The 18,319-nt window shown below is 49.4% G+C and overlaps 1 protein-coding gene across 3 annotated transcripts in view; it reads left to right on the top strand.

The window, feature by feature from the left end:
* The window catches only part of SULF2 (sulfatase 2), a 97,016-nt gene that overhangs the window by 50,186 nt on the left and 28,511 nt on the right, over nt 1-18,319 (top strand). For all 3 annotated transcript variants that reach the window (XM_068986895.1, XM_068986896.1, XM_068986894.1), the window contains exons 3-4: nt 5,836-5,987; nt 13,777-13,946. In XM_068986895.1, the coding sequence (XP_068842996.1) occupies nt 5,836-5,987; nt 13,777-13,946 (322 nt within the window). The remainder of the gene's footprint in view (nt 1-5,835; nt 5,988-13,776; nt 13,947-18,319) is intronic.

Below are 18,319 nucleotides of genomic sequence, written 5' to 3'. Positions count from 1 at the left end.
CTCATTGGCCGAACTTGGGTCACATGCGCATCCCTGAACCAATGGCAATAGCCAGGGGAATGTAGCGCTCTGATTGGTCAGACTGAGATTATGCATGCAGCCGCTGTGTATTTACATAAGGAAGTGGTGGGACCCAAAGAATCGCAGCGCAAAAATGAAGTCTCTGTTGCCAGGTGTAAATTTGTACCCAGTTCCTGGTACACAGGAGCCAGCAAGTGTGCTGTCCTTTCTATTGATGCCAGCCCTACGTCCTAGGGGCAGCCCTCAGCCGGCACATGGTCAGTGATCTTTCCCGGCCTGGCGTTTAATCCTCGTAATCTGCTTGCCAAGTTGTTCCACCCCTTCACCAGCTCCCAGTTTGGTCTTCCTTTTACACGATCCTAGCAGGGAAGGCTCAGCGACTTCAGACTCCAACCGTGACTCGGTCTGCATTTTTAATCTTGATGTTAATTCTAGCTCATTCTCCAGCCCGTATCTCCCAGCCTCAGAGCCCCAGGGCCCACACTAATTCGCTTCTCCCACCTCAACTGGTGCTGGAATAGCCATTTAAAACACTGCCTTGGGGAAATCTAATCCAATGAGAACAAAATCTAATTTGGCACTAAAAGCCTTTGACTGAAGCCGTGTTTTCTAGGGCCTTGTGGAGGCTGAATAATAAAGTCTGGAGTTTTTAAAGGTTGGAGGTTAGAGAGAGATGGGAAAGAGGAGACTCTAACAGAGGAAACAGCCCTGGACGTGTTGACACCCATAGCATTGGACCATAATAGGCAGGAGTGGGCTTCCCAAGTCATCCCTCCTGCCACCACCCAGGAAATATTTATCCCACCAGCTGGGCCAAGAATTTAGGCTCTTTAGCATTCCAAGTTGCACATTCATCAGAAAGACCTTGGCCCAGGTCTTCGGGGACAAACCAGTAGGATCATGAGCCGGGGACTGGGGAGATCTGGGAGGCACCCTAGGTCCCCCAGCGGGGAGTCACTGAACCTCCTTTTCTGGACTTTCATTCACTCTTCTGCAAACCAAGAGAGTGAAGTTCAGTGCTTCTTAAATGACTTGTCCTGGGTTCCTTTCAAAATATGTCAAAAGCTGTGGACTGTTTCCAGAAAAATGCACACAAAGTGCGAGATCTGGCGTCTGATATCTCGGAGGATGCGTGCTCCCGAGCTTGTTGCTGCCTTAGGACCTTTGCGCTTGCTGTCCTCTCGGCCTGGAGCGTTTTCCTTGTATTCCCGTCTTCTCTCTCATTCTCATCGTTCCTCCAAGAGCCCTCCCCTGAATACCCTGCCCAGGGGCACCTCCCATGGTCCGTCTCTGGCCATTCTGTTGCGTCATCATCCTTTATTTTCCTCATCACTGTTGTCACCAACATCACTCTCTGCACTTGTCACGGTCACCCCACAGACGCACAGAAGGTGAGCTCCGCGAGGCCAGGGGGCCTGTGGCTCTTCTTTGCTGCCATGTTTCCAGTGGTGCGGACAGCTCCAGCTCCTTAGGTGTTTAATAAATAGTTGTTAAATGAATATATTGATTTTTACATGCCAGGACACTGATTCTATCATTCACTTAATATTTTCTCTCAATTGTTTTACTCTTTTTACTTCACTTTGTTTCAAAAGAAAACACTTACATCACCACCAATATTGTTTGTCATGACAAAGTGTTGGTCTTATTAAAGTCCCCTTCTTCCTTGTTGAAATTTTGAACCAAATGAGGAATAAAATTAAGGAGTCAGCAGATGGATGTTAAAATAGCACTTGGAGGAATCTGATAAAGGCCAGGTTTGAGGACCTGGCTTCCCTCTGAGGGCAGCTGGGCTTCCTGATGCTAAACTCCAGAGTCAGACAGACTTCTCACTGAGCCAAGCCCCCTGAGCTAGCATTGCCTGAAGGTAACTCACTGCTTACAGAAGGCAAAGGAAGGATTGGGTTTTGCATATCCAGATTGCCCCTTCAAACCCACCAGACATATGTGCTTAGGGTCAGCAAACTGCAGTCCATGAGCCAGATCCAGTTCTCTTTCTGCCTTTGTAAATAAAGTTTTATTGAAACAGAGCCACACTCAATTGCCTATGACTGTTTCGTGCAATAGCAGGGTTGAATAGCTGCAATAGGGACTATCTGGCCCAGGAAGCCTAAAATATTTATTCTCTGGACTTTTACAGGAAGGTTTGCTGCCCCTAGGGGCAGTCTTCCTGGAGGAGGAGGAACAGGAAAGCATGGAGAGAGGCCGGCCATGTTAGCAGAGTAGAGCTCCCCAATTATGGAAATAAAATCAGAAGTGGGGAGTAAGGTCATTGAGACTCTGCAGATCTTGTTTTCTGGGCTGTACCTGGTCTCCAGGTACTTTCTCAGCTCTCACAAATTGGTTCTTTTACTGGAGGGAAGGAGAGGCTGAGAGTTGGGTGGAGTTATTTTAAATCAGGGTTTTCTTTCAACTCCAAGCTATTGACACTGGGTGCCAGGTGATTCTCTGTGGGAGGGGCCGTCCTGAGCTCTGTCAAATGCTTAGCAGCCTCCCTGGCCTCCAGCCACTGGAAGCCACCTGCGCCCGCCTCCCCAGGTTGTGATAAGCTTGAGATGCCTGCAGACCCTGCCGTGTCTAAGGGGCAAAGCTGCCCCAGCTCGGTCACTGCTTTACAGGGTGGATGCAGCGAGCCTCTAGAAGGGGACGTTCTGGAAAAAGAGGCTCCAGCCTTCAGCTCACCTGATACTTTCCAGCTGCCTCTTACCTCCAGCTGGCAGTTCAGTCTTTGATGCCCCAACACCCAGCCGGGACGTGCAGTCACTGTTAAAATTGGGCACCCATCACCTGCTTACCTTTCCCTCTGTAAAGACTGGGTGTTACTCAGGACTCAGCTGGGGCAGCCGGTTTTCCAGCCCCCAGCAGCCCGGGGCTTCTTTCCGGTCATTTCTGCACCATCTTCCCATGTGAAGGGAGGCTCCACCTTACCCCCGGATCACTGGGGGTCCTCCCTTCGTGTTTCCACCGCTTCCTCACGCCAGCATCTTTCTAGGAGGCAGTTCGTCACTCCTTCCTCAGGAGCACTCCCTTCCTGGTTCTATGTGCAGGGGTGGGGATCTAATGGAAACACTTCCCTTTGCCTTGTGCCCCGGGGGGATGTGGGGATCTGGTGTTTGTGGATGAGCAGGAATCTTCCTACCTCTGGGCAGTGCCAGCCACCTGCCAGGCCTCCAGGGAAACCCCAGAGAGGGCTCTGCTGCATGGCAGCTTCTCCTGGCCCAGCCCCTCTCCTCTGAGCCAACAAGACTCAAGCGGGCCTCCATGCTCTCTAGAAGTTCTAAGTGGACGGCCACATCTTACCTCTGCTGGCATTGTAGCCCAGCCCCTGCCCACTTCTCCCTCCTGTTGTTCAGTCAGCAAGTCGTGTCTGAGTCTCTGTGACCCCACGGACTGCAGCACACCAGGTCTCCCTGTCCTTCACCATCTCCTGGAGCTTGCTCAAACTCATGTCCATTGAGTCAGTGATGCCATCCAACCATCTCATCCACTGCTGCCCCCCTTCTTCTCCTGCCCTGTCTTTCCCAGCATCAGGGTCTTTTCCAGTGGTCGGTTCTTCACATCAAGTGGCCAAAGTATTGAAGCTTCAGCATCAGTCCTTCCCCTGAATATTCAGGGTTGATTTCCTTTAGGATTGACTGGTTGGATCTCCTTACTGTCCAAGGGACTCTCAAGAGTCTCCTCTAGCACCACAGGTCGAAAGCATCAGTTCTTCAGCGCTCATCTCCATCTGTCTCTTCTCATCTTAGGCTCTGAACTGACACCCACTGGACACTCACTATTTGCCAGGAACAGCACTCAGCACCCAGCTTGCAGGATCTCTATAAATCCCTTCCACGACCCGAGCTCTCAGCAGTGGTTCTGAGTGTCTCGGAGCCCCGGTGTTCTCATCCGGAAGAGAGGGCTGGCCTGGCACCTCTGCCTCTGGAAAAACTCTCACAGATTTGTCCATTGCTGAAAAAAAAAAAATGGCCTTATAGGTCATAATTATTTACAATTGTCCTTGCTTATTGAGAAAGATACAAAGAATCCAAAATATCTCAAAAACCTTGTGTCACCTCACTGCCCACAGAGAGTTTGGGCTATGTCCCAGTCTGGATGAATTAGGGTAAATTTTTTTTAAGTGAGCCCTGCTGGTGGTGGGGAGCAGGCATGCAGAGACATGCCGTGCTGTAAACACCCAGCCCCGTGGAGTTTCACCAGCTGAACCACCCGTGTCCCAGCAACAGAACAAGACCATCATCACCCAAGAAGTCCCTTTCCATCCACCTTTCCCCCACATCCAGCAATGACCACTGCTTTTCTTCCCAGAGCCATAGACTCCTTTTGCCTGGCTTTGAACTTGATGTAAAGGGGATCATGCAGTGATACGATTATATCTGGTTTATTTCTCTTAACACTGGTTGGTTGTTGTGACTCATCCCTGTTAGTAAGCGTGGCACTAGTATTTTCCTTGTTTCTATACATACTCGGGTATATAAACATACATTGTGTTTCTCTATTCTTCTTTTTTAATTGTAGTTATTTGTTTGTTTGTTCATGGCAGCACAGGGTCCTCGTTGCTACGGGCTTTCTGTTGTTGCTGTGAGTGGGGGCTACTCTCGCATCGCGCGCAGGCTTCTCATTGCGTGGCTTCTCCTGCTAAGCACAGGCTGTCAAGCACAAGGGCTTGGTTGCCCCACGGCATGTGGGGTCTTCCCGGACTGGGGATAGAGCGCGTGTCCCCTGCACTAGCAGGTGGATTCTTAACCAGCACCAGGGTGGTCCTGTTTCCCCACTCATGCACAGATGGATTTCTGTTTTGTTTCTAGTTATTTGCTATCATGAATAGTGCTGCTGTGAGCCTGTGACTTTGGGTGAACGTATGAATGTGTTTCTGCTGAATGAACACCCAGGATTCAAATGGCTGGGGCAGAAGCTATGACTATGATCAAGTTTAACAGATACTAGCAAACAGTTTTCTTTCCGTGCCGGGATCGCTCTGCACATCCGCCGGCAGCGTGTGAGAGCTCCAGATGCTCCATGCCCCCACCAACGACTGGCCTTGGTCCAATTTTTTTTTTTTTTATTGTTAGCCCTTCTAGTCACTGAGTCATAGATAAAATCCAAGGGGATCCATAAACCTGAGTGGTAAAAATCTAGACTCTTGTTTTCACTGACCTACAACTGACACTTGACATTTGCTTCAATTAGGAATGTAGGCCTCTAACTGTGGCATGTCAGCAGAATCTATAATTTGTCATCTGTAGAAATCACTGATATTTCAGTATTCCATTGCAGTTGCTGTAGATATTGCAAAATAAAATATTCTCCCTCAGGACTTCCCTGGTAGTGCAGTGGCTGAGACTCCACACAGTACAATCCCTGGTCGGGGAACTAGATCTCACATGCTGCAACTAAAGATTCCACGTGCTACAGCTAAGACCCAGTGCAGCCAAATAAAGAAATATTTTTACAAAACTGTTCTCACTCATCACTACTTTGAAATGATCACTTTTTACAAGGCCTTTTTACAAGGCCTTCATTTCTTTTTTTTAAGGACCCATTACTCTATGGCCAACTCTAATACTTTGATAACTGATTTTCCAAAACAATTGATTTTCTCTGCAATCCTGTGTATTTTACTTTCTGCATGTGAGAACATTGGAGAACGGGGTCACGGACTGCACTTGCTGGCGAGGGGCTCCATGGTTCAGGGGGCACTGCTTTCTCCATGTCCTGGCCTGGCATGGTTTGGAAATTTCTATTGAGTGGTGGCAAAAGAAGGCTTTTGCTCTCTGCAACCTCACGTGGCTTCCTGGTGCCTCTCCCCTCCAGCTTTCTTCGGGAAGTACCTTAATGAATACAACGGCTCCTACGTGCCGCCAGGCTGGAAGGAATGGGTCGGCCTCCTCAAAAACTCCCGCTTTTATAACTACACGCTGTGTCGGAATGGAGTGAAGGAGAAACACGGCTTTGACTACTCCAAGGTGAGTCCCCCTTCCTGGCTGGGGCGGCAGTGGGGCTCAGCCCTGGGGATCGGGACACGGGGGCCCAACTGCCTGGGTTCTGATCGTGACGCTTAAACGTGAGACTTCGACAGCTTGCTGACACCCTCTGCTTCAGTTCCTTCATTTCTCAAATAATAGTCTCTGTTCCTAAGAGTACTGTTTTATTTTTCATTTTTTGTAAATCAAAGTATAGTTGATTTAAGACTTCCCAGATGGCTCCTGCCAAGCAGGAGATGCAGGTTCGATCCCTGGGTCGGGAAGATCCCCTGGAGAAGGAAACGGCAACCCACTCCGGTGTTCTTGTCTGGGAAATCCCATGAACAGAGGAGCCTGGTGGGCTACAGTCCCGGGGGTTGCACAGAGTTGGACACAACTCAGCGACTGAACAACAAGAGGGGTAGTTGATTTACAATATTGCAATTAGTTTCAATGATACAGCAAAGTGATACAATTATGTTTTCCAGATTATTTTTCATTATACGTCATTTCAAAGTATTGACTATAATTCCCTGTGGCATACAGTGAATTTCTGTTGCTTACCTATTTTATGTGGAGTGTTTATTAATCCCATACTCCTAATTTATACTCCCCCCCCAATCCTTTCCCCTTTGATAACTATAGTTTTTTCTATGTCTGTGGGTCTTTTTCTGTCTTCTAATATAGATTCATTTGTATTATTTTTTAGATTCCACATAAAATAGTATCATATAATATGAATATTTGTCTTCTGACTTACTTCACTAAGTGTAATACTAGGTCCATCTGTGTGGTTGCAAATGGCAATATTAGAGTGTTGGGTTTTTTCAACTGAAATATATTTGACATATAACACTGTGTGAATTTAACATGTACAACATGTTGGTTCAGTGCACTCATGTAATGCAGTGTGCGCGGTCATGTCAGCTAAAGCTTTATCATGTTACAGAAGTATCTTTTCCTTTTGGGGGGGGAATAATTAAGACCTAGTCTCTTGGCAAGTCTAGTGTTTATAATACAATTGTTGCTATAGTACAGTTGTTGTTCGTGTCCGACTCTTTGTGACCCATGGACTGTAGCACACCAGGCTCCTCTGTCCTCCACTATCTCCCAGGTTTTGCTCAAATTCATTATAATCCAGTACTGTTGCCCGTAATCACTGTGCTATGCATGAGATCTCCAGAACTTCCTCATTCACTAGCTGTAAGTGTGTACCCTTAAACAGCATCTCCCCAGTTCTCCCATCCCTCAGCCCCTGGGAGAACCCATTCGACTTTCTGTTTTTATGCGTTCACCTCTTTCAGACTCCATGTATGTTTTGTGGTATCACACAATATTTGTCTTGCTCTGATTGACTTCAGTCACTTAGCATAATTTCCATGTCGTTGCAGATAGCCAGGATTTCCTTCTTTCTCGTGATGGAATAATATTCCTCTGTGTGTGTGTGTGTGTGTGTGTGTATACACACCACATCGTCTCTATCCATTCATCATTGAGGACACTCGGGTTGTTTGCATACCCAGGCTGCTGGGATTAACACTGCAATAAACAGGAGAGTGCAGATATCCCTTCAAGATCCGGTTTTCACTTCCTTTGGATAAATACCCCGAAGTGGAATCCCCAGATCATAGAGCAGTTCTATTTTTAATTTTTGAGGAACCTCCTTGCTATCTTCTGTAGTAGCTGCATCCATGTACATTCCACCAGCAGTCCACAGAGCTTCCCTTTCCTCCACATCCCCACCAACACTTGTCACGTCTTGTCTTTCTGATGCTCGCCATTCTAACAGGCACCAGGTGATATGAGAGCCTTATTTTACAACATTTTGCAAAGGCAGAGATTTGTTATAGAAAGCGTGCATACCGAACATACAGTTTAATGACTTTTCACGAACTGAATGGGTGCATGTAACCAGCATTCACGTAGGTCAAGCAGCGATGTTGCCACCAGCCCCAGAAGGCCCCCTCGTGTAACTCCTTCCATCAGCCACCCCTCCTACAAGGACTTCTATCACTCAGACTTCCAGCACTGTAGATTAGTTCTGTATCCAGCTTCTTTTGCTTAATACTTTGCTGAAATCCACCCATGTTCTTACTTGTGAGTGTCGCTCCTCCATTGTATCGTATGCTATAGCTTAACCTACTCCTTCCCCATATGTGTGTGTGTTAGGCGCTCAGTCGTGTCTGACTCTTTGCAACCCCATGGACTATAGCCCGCCAGGCTCCTCTGTCCATGGGATTCTCCTGGCAAGAATACTGGAGTGGGTTGCCATTTCCTTCTCCAGGGGATCTTCCCAACCCAGGGATTAAACCCGTGTCTCCTGCATTGCAGGCAGATTCTTTCCCATCTGAGCCACCAGAGAAACCCCTAGGTCATTCCTAGGCCATACTTTTGCCAGTTCTGGTTTGTTGAACTGCGATCAGGTAAGGTACATGGATCCTAGGTGGACAGTTCAGGAAATTTTCACACGTGTGTGCGTCTGTGTAACTGCCACCGAGGTCAAATTATAGAGCAGTGCCAACCCCCAGAAGGCTCCCTCATACACCGTTCCAGTCAGAAGTGTATAGTGGTATTTCATTGTAGTTTTTTTCCACAAAGGCTTTTGAAGCTCACAGGAGTTAATAATACGTGTAGAGTAATAGAGGAGACCACTGCACATAGTAAACGCTCAGAATATATTAGTTCAGATCAAGACACAAAACTTCCTCTGCAAAGGGCCAAATACTAAATACTTTAGACTTTACAAGCTATAGTCTCCATTGCAACTGCTCAAGTCCACCCTTGCAGTCCAAAAGCAGCTGTAGATGATACATAAACAGATAAACCTGGCTGTGTTTCAATAAAACTTTATTTAAAAAAACAGGCAAGAGGCCTGACTTAGCCAGTGGGCTGTAGCTTCCTGATCTCTGGCTTAAATAATGATGATGGTGGTGATGATGACAGGAAGGAGGAGAGACTAATACTGATGGTTCATCCAAACTTATCATTAAAAAAAGAATCATCCGGTGACTAGCAAATATTCCTGACATCTCAGCAGCCAAAATACACTCTATCCCATTTCCCTTCTGGGGATACCAGCACATTTGGGGACCCCTCCCAGCTTTGACAGGTAATCACCACCCACGTGTGCAAGCCTGACCAGGCCCTGAGTGGCAGAAACCACACATGGCATCACCTGGGCACTGCCTCTCCAGACCCCGTGTCTCACTCTGCACGTAGTAGGCCTGCCTCCATGACCTCCCCAGAGCAAATTCATCCTAAAGTCCTGGTTGGGGTGTTTAGCCAGTCTGCTGGACTCTTTGGAAATAAAGCATAGTCTCACAGGGCTGAACACACCTTTTCTCTCCTCCCAGCCTCAGTGCAGGCAGATTCTTCAAATACCCAGAAAAGTCCACTCCCTCCTTGTTAACATTCCTCGCCATGTCCGCCCTGGCCTCAGCACAGCCCGATAATGAAGTTATCCAGGGGACCCCACCCCCTTGGCGCTGAGGACGGGATGCGCAGCGGCTGCTTTCTCACCCGTCTCCTGCCATCCACGCATCTCAGCCTGAGAATGAGAGGCGACCCCCTGACAAAGGTGGGAGAGTTCCTGGGACCCCAGTTACCAGAGGCCTGGAAACAGAGAGGGATGGGGGGCCCTCGGGGGTCAGAGCTGGCTCAGGTCCAGGGTTTGGCTCACAAGGGTAGCAGTGGGCGGCAGGGGCACCAGGAGGAAACACGAGCGAGCGCGGAGTTTCCAGCCACAGCAGAGCTGGGGAGCGAGGACCCATGACTCTGGGAGGTCGGAGCATCGTGGCCAGGGCTAACCCTGGGCGCCCTGGCAGAGGCCCAGGGAAGGAAGAAACCAGCAGTCCTTCCCAAGTGCCCCTCAGAAGGCCCTCTGAGGACTCTGCCCTAATCCCTGATCCCGAAGGCGGGCGGATGCCACCAAAAGGGGTCCTCATAGCAGAGTGGAAAGAGAGAGGCAGCGTTGATGAGAAAAGAATGATGTATAAAGCAAGCCGAATGGTCAAAGAGGGCAGGAGAATGCAGAACAGGTAGCGGAAGGGAGACAGGAGTGACCAGGTGGGGAGAGCGGAGGGTCCAGGTGGTGGGAGGCTCTGCAGAAACGGTGGTTGCCGTGAACTTGAGTGCAGCCACCATTTGCACTTTCTCTCTGTTCCAGAGAAGCCTCCCTCCTATGCAGAGGAGCTTAGCCCAGCTGTTGGCTGCAAATGTGTCATTGAAGGAAATCAACCAAGAAAGCCCACTAATGCGGGAAATGACGAAATGACTGAGAGGGGTTGGTGTCTAAAGCCATCAGAGAAGCTTAGGATGTAAGGACTGGTGGAAAAGCAAGCTGCAGGACTCTTCCGGGTCCCTAGTCCAATGTCACCTTCCTAGACCACCCTGTGTACTGGGCACCTCCCCACCCCGACCCCACCCCCCATCACCATGGGTGTGCCACACCTGTGTATATCACGGATTCATCTGTTAACTGTCCTCCTATCTGAACACAAGGCTCATGAAGGCAGGAGTGTTCGTCTTGTCCACTGCTGTGTTTCTTGGATGAATGGAAGTACACAGTATGATAGGATTCACGTAAAAAGATGCATAAAGCGACTGTAACATACGTAAGAACACATCAGGAAAGATACTTCTTTCTCAGTAGGAGACTAAAGAGGCCAAGGTTGGAAGTGGAGATGAGAGCTTATCAAAGGGAACTTCAGCTTTGTTTGTACTGTTTCAATTTTCACAAGGAAAATGCTTGATTCCTGAGGAATAATGGCTAACCCTCCTTTAGAGGGTATCACACACCAGATACCGTTGGAATCATTGTATATGAATTAACCCATGCATTTCTGACCAGAGCCTGTGAGCGATTTGCTGTTAATTTCCCTAATTACTAGATGAGAAAACTGAGGCCCAGAGAGGCAAAGAAACCAAGCCACACAGCTGGAAGGGGAATGCTCCCTGGTGGTTTAGACAATAAAGAATCTGCCTGCGATGCAGAGACCCAGTTCAGTCCCTGGGGTGGGCAGATCTCCTGAAGAAAGAAATAGCTACCCACTCCAGTATTCTTGCCTGGAGAATTTGATTCTTGTGGTCCATGGGTCTCAAAGAGTCAGACACGACTGAGTAACTAACATTTTCACTTTCAGGATTCAAACCCAGGCCATCAGCCTTCAAAATCCATTCTTAAAACTACAGTTCTTGGGTCAAGCCCAGCCTGCCAACTGTTTTGCTACAACCCTGAGCTTAGAATGGTTTTTCCATGTCTACTTAGCTGGAAAAAATAAAAAGAACAGCGATTTTCATGACCCATGAATATTACATGAAATTCAGATTTTAGTGTGCGTGGATAAAGTTTTACTGCAGCCTAGACATGCCCATTCATTTCTGCCGTTGCTGCTTTTCAGCTGTAATGGCAGTGATGAGTGATTGTAACTGAGACTTCTGGCCTATGAAGCCTCAAATATTTATCATCTGGCCTTTTACAGAAAAGGTTTGTTAAGACCTGATGTAAACCACCATCTACTCCTCCCAGTAATATTTTTGTTTGTTGGGGGACAAAAGATGGACCAGACCAAAAAACACAAAGGCCTGGGTTCTAACTCTGAATGAATTGCTTATTAGTTTGGTGGCCTTGGTTTTCCTATCTGTAAAATGGGCATGGTGTCCACTTCGCAAAGTTGCTATGAAGGTCAGTGGAACAAAGGTCTGATAATGATAAGAGCCAGGGTCCCTTGTGGGTTCCCCCGGTACCAGGCTCCTGGCTAAATGCAATATTCACTTGTCAAGTTTGTGTGACGTCACCATCTGAAGGGACTGGTATTAGACCCATTTTTGAAATGCAGCTATAGCAGCAGCTTGTTGATTTATATCATATAGAAGGCAATTATTTTTATGTAATGTTCTACATGGACCCCTTTATAAGACCCTTTTTTACTCCCCAAAATGTTTCAAGGGAAAATGCATGAAGTAACGAGTGACTTTCTCCCCTCTCTCCCCTTATCTTGCTCCCCAATTAGCACTTAGGGATCTGTCCTTCTGAATTTTTCTCTTAGTGCTCAGAAGCATATGAAGGTAGGGGTTTGGTTTCTCCTCTCCGCCCTACTCCTCCCACAAAAAAATATAAATAAATAAACTTTTCTGAAGTTCGACTCTGTAGTTTGCTCTTTCCCTTAAGAGTATATCTGGGACGATGTTCCACCTCGGTCACTATAGACCTCCTTCCCTTTTCGTGTCTGCCCGGCACTGCCCAGTATGAAAGCGGCTCAGGGTCATTAGTCATCACCCACTGCTGGTCACTGTGGTGCAGTGACCGTCCTATGCACAGAGACGCAGTGCACGAGTGTCCCTGGAGCTGTGTGCCTCTAGAGGTGTAGGAACCCAGGGAGTATGTATGCGTTTCGTACAGGGTACAACGGGAGAAGGGTAGAAACTATAGCCATTTCTTCACCTTTTTTTCCTGTAAAATAATGTCTCTTTTTGAAAGTTATCATTTTGGACAGAGCTGCTTCCTAGGAAGCAGAGGGTAAATGTTTAAGAATTCATTCCCTTCCAAGGAAACCAGCAGCTAAGGATTTACCAAGTTCAGGAAGAACTTAAATCTCAACTTCTTTGCTGAGCTTTTAAAGCCCTCGTTTCCTGTCCGTAACGTTCCCACTCATCCATCCTCCTGCCTGTTTATCTAAGTGGCTCTCACTGTTCTGGAGCCGCTACTGCATGCCTGTGTTTGTGGCACGATTTGCTTGTCCCTGCATTCTCCCTGCCGACTGTTCATCCTCTTTCTATTCCTTGAACACAAGCCACGCTTGTTCCTGCCTCAGAGCCCTTGCATTTGCTGTCCCCTCTGCCTGAAACACTTCCTCCAGATCGGTGATTCTCACTCCTGGCTGCACATTGGAGTCCCCTGGGGAGATTAAAGTCCAGTGCCCAGGCTGAACCACAGAGCAGCTAAACCAGAAGAAGGCCCAGACATCAGTAAAGCTCCCCTAAGGATTGCAGCAAGCAGCTGAGAGTGAACTCCAATGATGGAGCTCTTCCCACGCCCAGTTCCTTCTTGCCGCTCAGGTCTCAGCTCAAGTATCACCTCCTCAGAGAGGCCCTCCCTGTTTGCCCCAGCTCCCAATTACTCTTTGCCACATCTTGTCTTATTTCCTCCTTCTGTCACTCCTCATCACTATCTTGACTCTGGTTATATGTTCGACTGCTCCTGCCCCCAGGACAGACCCTTCACAATGGGATCCCTGCTACTGCTGCTGCTGCTAAGTCGCTTCAGTCCCTAGGGCCTTGAAAAGACTTCAGACTTAGGGACCAAGACTCAGGAGGCCCGACTGCCAACATTTATCAGCTGTGTGACAAGGGGCGATTCACTTAACTTCTCTGGGCCTTCATTTTCCTGTTCTGGAAAACAGGGCTTATCATCACACCTACTTTCTAGGACTATGTAAGAATTAACAAGCTAACACATGTAAACCCAAAAGAGTTCCTGGCACGCCGTAAGCACTCAGTAGTGTTATTATTTTAATACCTGTCATGAATGAATGACAAATTGCAGTTCCTCTCCCATCCTCCCTAACCCCTCCTCAGGGTTTTTCCTCCGCTGTGAGGTGTTATCATTTGACACTCCCTGTTCTGCTTGCCTTCTTACTGTCTGCATTCCCTGTTTCACTTCATCACTCACTGCATGTCTGCCCCTGAACCAGCAGCTCCAGGAGGGCAAGGATTGTCTGTTTGGGTCACTTTTGCATGTTCAGCACAGATGCCCAGCTGCTCACACCTTCTCCTGTCTCTTCCCGGCCCCCAGGACTACCTGACGGACCTGATCACCAACGACAGCGTGAGCTTCTTCCGCACGTCCAAGAAGATGTACCCGCACAGGCCTGTGCTCATGGTCATCAGCCACGCAGCCCCCCACGGTCCTGAGGACTCAGCCCCCCAGTACTCAAGCCTCTTTCCTAATGCATCTCAGCACATGTAAGTGTCAGGGCACTGCCTCCCCTCCAGAGCTACTGGGTAGCACAAAGGCGAGAGGGTCAGGCTCGGTCACAATGATGTAATGATGGAGACAAGGCTGCCTCTTCTCTCTAATCCTCCTGGTTTAAAGAACCCAGGAGCACACAGCTGATCTCTGGAGAACTGGAATACAGATCCAGTAATAACAACCCAAAGCATGCGACAGGAGTGGTTAACGTGGGACCCACATCCTCTCACCGAGATCTGTGGCTAGAACTGCCTTTCGGGTGTGTACGCCTGTGTCATAGGTTTCCTTCCAAGCCTGTGTGTTTCATTTTGCACATTTTTAAGCATTCTTTTGAGAAGGGGTCTGTAGCTTCATCAGGCTACTAATATGTCTACAGCCTGTATAAGCTATTGACTCCATGGCAGACTCTGTTCTAAGCCCTGTGCTGGTGGTTTAGTTGCTAAGTCGTGTACGACTCTTGGGACCCCCTGGACTGTCTGTCCATGGGATTTCCCAGGCAGTAATACTGGAGTGGGTCGCCATTTCCTTCTCCAGGGGATCTTCTGCACTGAATCCCTGAATATTCCCAGTGACCCTTGATGTATCAGTTATCTATTGCTGCATGACAAGTTATCCTGAAATTGAACCACTTAGAACACCAGTGTGTAGCATCTCACAGTATCTGTGAGTCAGGAATCTGGGGACTACCTGTCTGGTTCTGGCTCAGGGTCTTCAGAGGATATAATCAAGATGTCAGCTGGGGTGCCACCACCTGAGGCTTGCCTGGGCTCACACACAGGGCTGCCTCTGATCTAGGGCCAACGCAGTCTTTTATAACCTGATCTCAAAAGGACACACCATCTCTACCGTACTCTACTCATCACACGGACCAGTGGGAGGGGGCTTCTCATGGTAGAATTGGGGGCCGTTGAGGGCTGTCTTGGAGGCTGCCTGTCAGGGAGGTGAGGTAAGTTCCCTAAGGTCACACAGCTGGTAAATGGCAGAGCTCAGATTCACATCCGGCCCCCATTCCTGCCTGCCGTCTCTCTGCCCACCTCTCCAGTCCTCCTTCTTCCAGCAGGCTAGAAAATCTTTCTGGAATCTTCTGCATTCCTCTGCCTCAAACCACCTCCTGCTCAGCCATGATGCAAACCTTCTCAGCAAACCTTCTCTCTGACATTGGGGCGACAAGAGCAGGGCAGTTTGGAGCCCGCCTGAATATTCCAGGTGTTTAAGTTTCCTTACAATCAGAATGCATTGCCCTCCTCGCCCCGCTCGCTGTGATTCCTTTCTGACAGCACCCAGAGTGGCTCCTGGGGGGTGAGGCAGCATGTCCGCCGACCCCCTGGTCTTTGGGAAGGAGGGTTGGACAGGTGAGGAAGAACCACATCCCAGGACACAGCACCGCCTCTCCGCAAAGCTGGCCTGGGGGCCCCACCCGCGCACTCCTCCCGCCTGGGAGGCCAGCCTGCCGCCCCCAGCCTCTGCAGAAGGAGTGTGAGGCCAGCTTGGTGCTGCGACGGGAGGCGCCGTGGGGTGTGTGAGGCCAGCTCGGTGCTGCAACGGGAGGCGCCGTGGGGTGGGGTGGGGAGAAGGTTCGCTTGGCTTCTGCAGTGTCTCCTCTAAAAGGGGTGCCGGCCCCCCCACCAGCAGCCCTGGAGTTTCGTGATGAGGTTGTTTGACATCGCCTGCTCATTTATTTTCCCTTTGAAATGAAAATTATAGAACTTGAACATGAGCACCGCCTGCTATTACTTACCCAGAGCGCCCCCCGCACCTTATTAGGAGTGTGTTTGGAAGGCTCTCTTATCTCTGGGGTATAATCATTTTCAAAACAAACCTCCAAACCAGAAAGTTCTGCAGCTGGGATGTTTAATTACAACAGTCAGGGGGCGGAGGAGGGGCCAGAGCCCTCAGGTCGGAGTTCCAGATCTCTTCCTCACGAGGCCCCTGTCAGAGACTCTCACCCCGTCAAGCCTGCGTCACATTCTCTGCTGGGCTTTGGGTTCTGGCAAATGCTGCTCGTTGCGATGGGGTCCCACTGCACCTGACCAGGGCCCCATCCACCCTCCCCAGCGTCGTCCATACAGAGATGCACACAGACACACACAAACACACACACAGATACAGACACAAATATACAAATAGATACACACAGATGTACACACAAACTGGGCTTCCCTGGTGGCTCAGATTGTAAAGAATCTGCCTGCAATGCAGGAGACCAGGTTCCATCCCTGGGTTGGGAAGATCCCCTGGAAAAGGGGATGGCAACCCACTGCAGTATTCTTACCTGGAGAATCCCATGGACAGAGGAGCCTGGTGGGCTAAAGTCCACGGACTTGCAGAGAGTCCGACACGACTGAGCGACTAACACATTCACGTACACAAATACACCAACGTGCACACAAACACAGATACACAGAACACACAGATACAGGCACAGTGACACACAAATTACACAGATCCACAGACATGTACACACAGGCCCATATACAGACACACACACACAGATACACAAATATACACAGAAACAGACACCCAAATACACAAAGATCTAAGCACATATACACACCCACAGATACACAAAAACACACACAGAGACACACATAAACACAGATGCAAACGCAGACACACAAAACATGCAAATACACCCCCATACAGACATGCACGTACAGAGACAGGCACACACACAGACACACACACACACACACGCAGCCAGAGCTTCCTCGGAGTGTGGCATCTGACCGGGTCACGGGCCTCTCCTTCCATCACCCAAGGGAGCCAGGCCCAGGCTCGCTTCTTGGGGTGGGGGTGGGGCCAGGCTTCCAGACACAGAGCGAGGGGCCGGAAGGGGCGGCAGAAGAGGGGATGTTGTCCTTCAGGCTGGACAAGCAGACATTCCTCAGATTCTTTCAGAGGTGAGGGCTTCGCCTCTTTGTTCACCAGTCGGCTGGGTTCCCGTGAAAATGTGACCCCGTCCCAGGGGAGCAGGGAGAGCCTGGCCCCAAGCAGGTCCCCAGATCCTGCTCCAAAAGCCGTCTCCAGAGAAGGGGCTTCAGAAAGCAGACTCTTGACAGACTCACCCCTCACTGTTCTCCAGGGCAGACACCAGCCCCTTAGAATCTAACAGATTCAAGGATAATTGCTCAGAATTGCATCCAGAATCCGGGCCCCTGGGGCCATGGGAACAATTTCCCCAAACCACCAACCAGCCCTGAGGGCGTCTCTCTCTGCTGCTCCTGCCGCCCGCAGCCCCCCTTGGTGCGGGAGGTGGGCTCGCCCCTGGGAATGTTCTGCACATGGGTCAGGCCCTAAGTCGGCCGGTGGGGGAGAGCTGCGTTCCTCGCGGCAAGCGGCAATCGAAGGAGCCAGGGCAGGTTTAGCGGCAGGAGACCAGCCAGAAACTCAAAGTCCAGGAGTCTTGTGACCACTCCGTCTACATAGCAACCATCTCCATAACTATGGGCTCCCGTGAGCTGCAGGGTCTTTCCTTCCACCTCGGGAAAGTTCTCTGAAGTTGAGGGGGCTGAGGTCCCGAGGAAGGGAGGACATTTGGGACCCCTATCCCCTCCCCGACCCCCTCAGCCCTCCCCCCTTAATAGCCCTCTTGAAAAGCTTTTGTCTTCAAGGAGAGGAAGCTTAGCCCCTGTTTGCAGTTTTGCCTGGGGAAGGGGAGGGTGGTAAGATCCGAGTGGCCCCTGGCCTTCCAGTATCATCAGACCCCTTACAAGGGGCACCCTTGCCTTGTGGGGTTTCCCACTCCTGAGCTCAGCCCCCAGCTCTACCTTTGGCAAGGTCGTCCCCTCACTGGGCCGCGAGTCTCCATTTCTCACTCAGGGTGAATAAAAGTAGCCCCAGCACCTAGGGCGGTTCTGAATATTAAATGAGATGATACAGGCAGAGCCTTCTGGGTGCACCCAGCACATGGCCAGTGCTCATCCGAGTTCAGATTATCATGTGTTTATTCGTTTATCATTGAGCATCACAGCTGACCCCACAGTAGAAGTCTCGGAGCTCAGTGGCTCCACCAGTCACTCTGAGACCGTGGGCAGGTCCCGGAACTCCTCTGGCCCCCATTTCCTCTTTTTTAAAATGGGAGATTAAACCACACAGGAAGAATAATTGTGACAAGTCGTAGACTCAGCCTGTCCCAAACGCACACATTCAGGCCATTCTCACAGTTTTGCCTGACTATTATCAACTGAATCTTTTAACCAATTTCCTTTTTAAAAACAAAAACAAACAAAAAAAAATCTATTGCAAAAGGAAATTCCATGTGACACACCTTAATTAGCCACGATAACTGGCGCTCGCCATCTCCCCAATGTAGCTGAAAAATGAATGCAGTGCTGTGTCCGTGGGTGGTTCTCAACTTGAACTTCTC

This window comes from Capricornis sumatraensis, chromosome 15 (assembly GCF_032405125.1).
Source record: "Capricornis sumatraensis isolate serow.1 chromosome 15, serow.2, whole genome shotgun sequence".
NCBI classification, from domain to species: Eukaryota; Metazoa; Chordata; class Mammalia; order Artiodactyla; family Bovidae; genus Capricornis; species Capricornis sumatraensis.
This window is presented reverse-complemented; position numbering and strand designations above follow the sequence as displayed.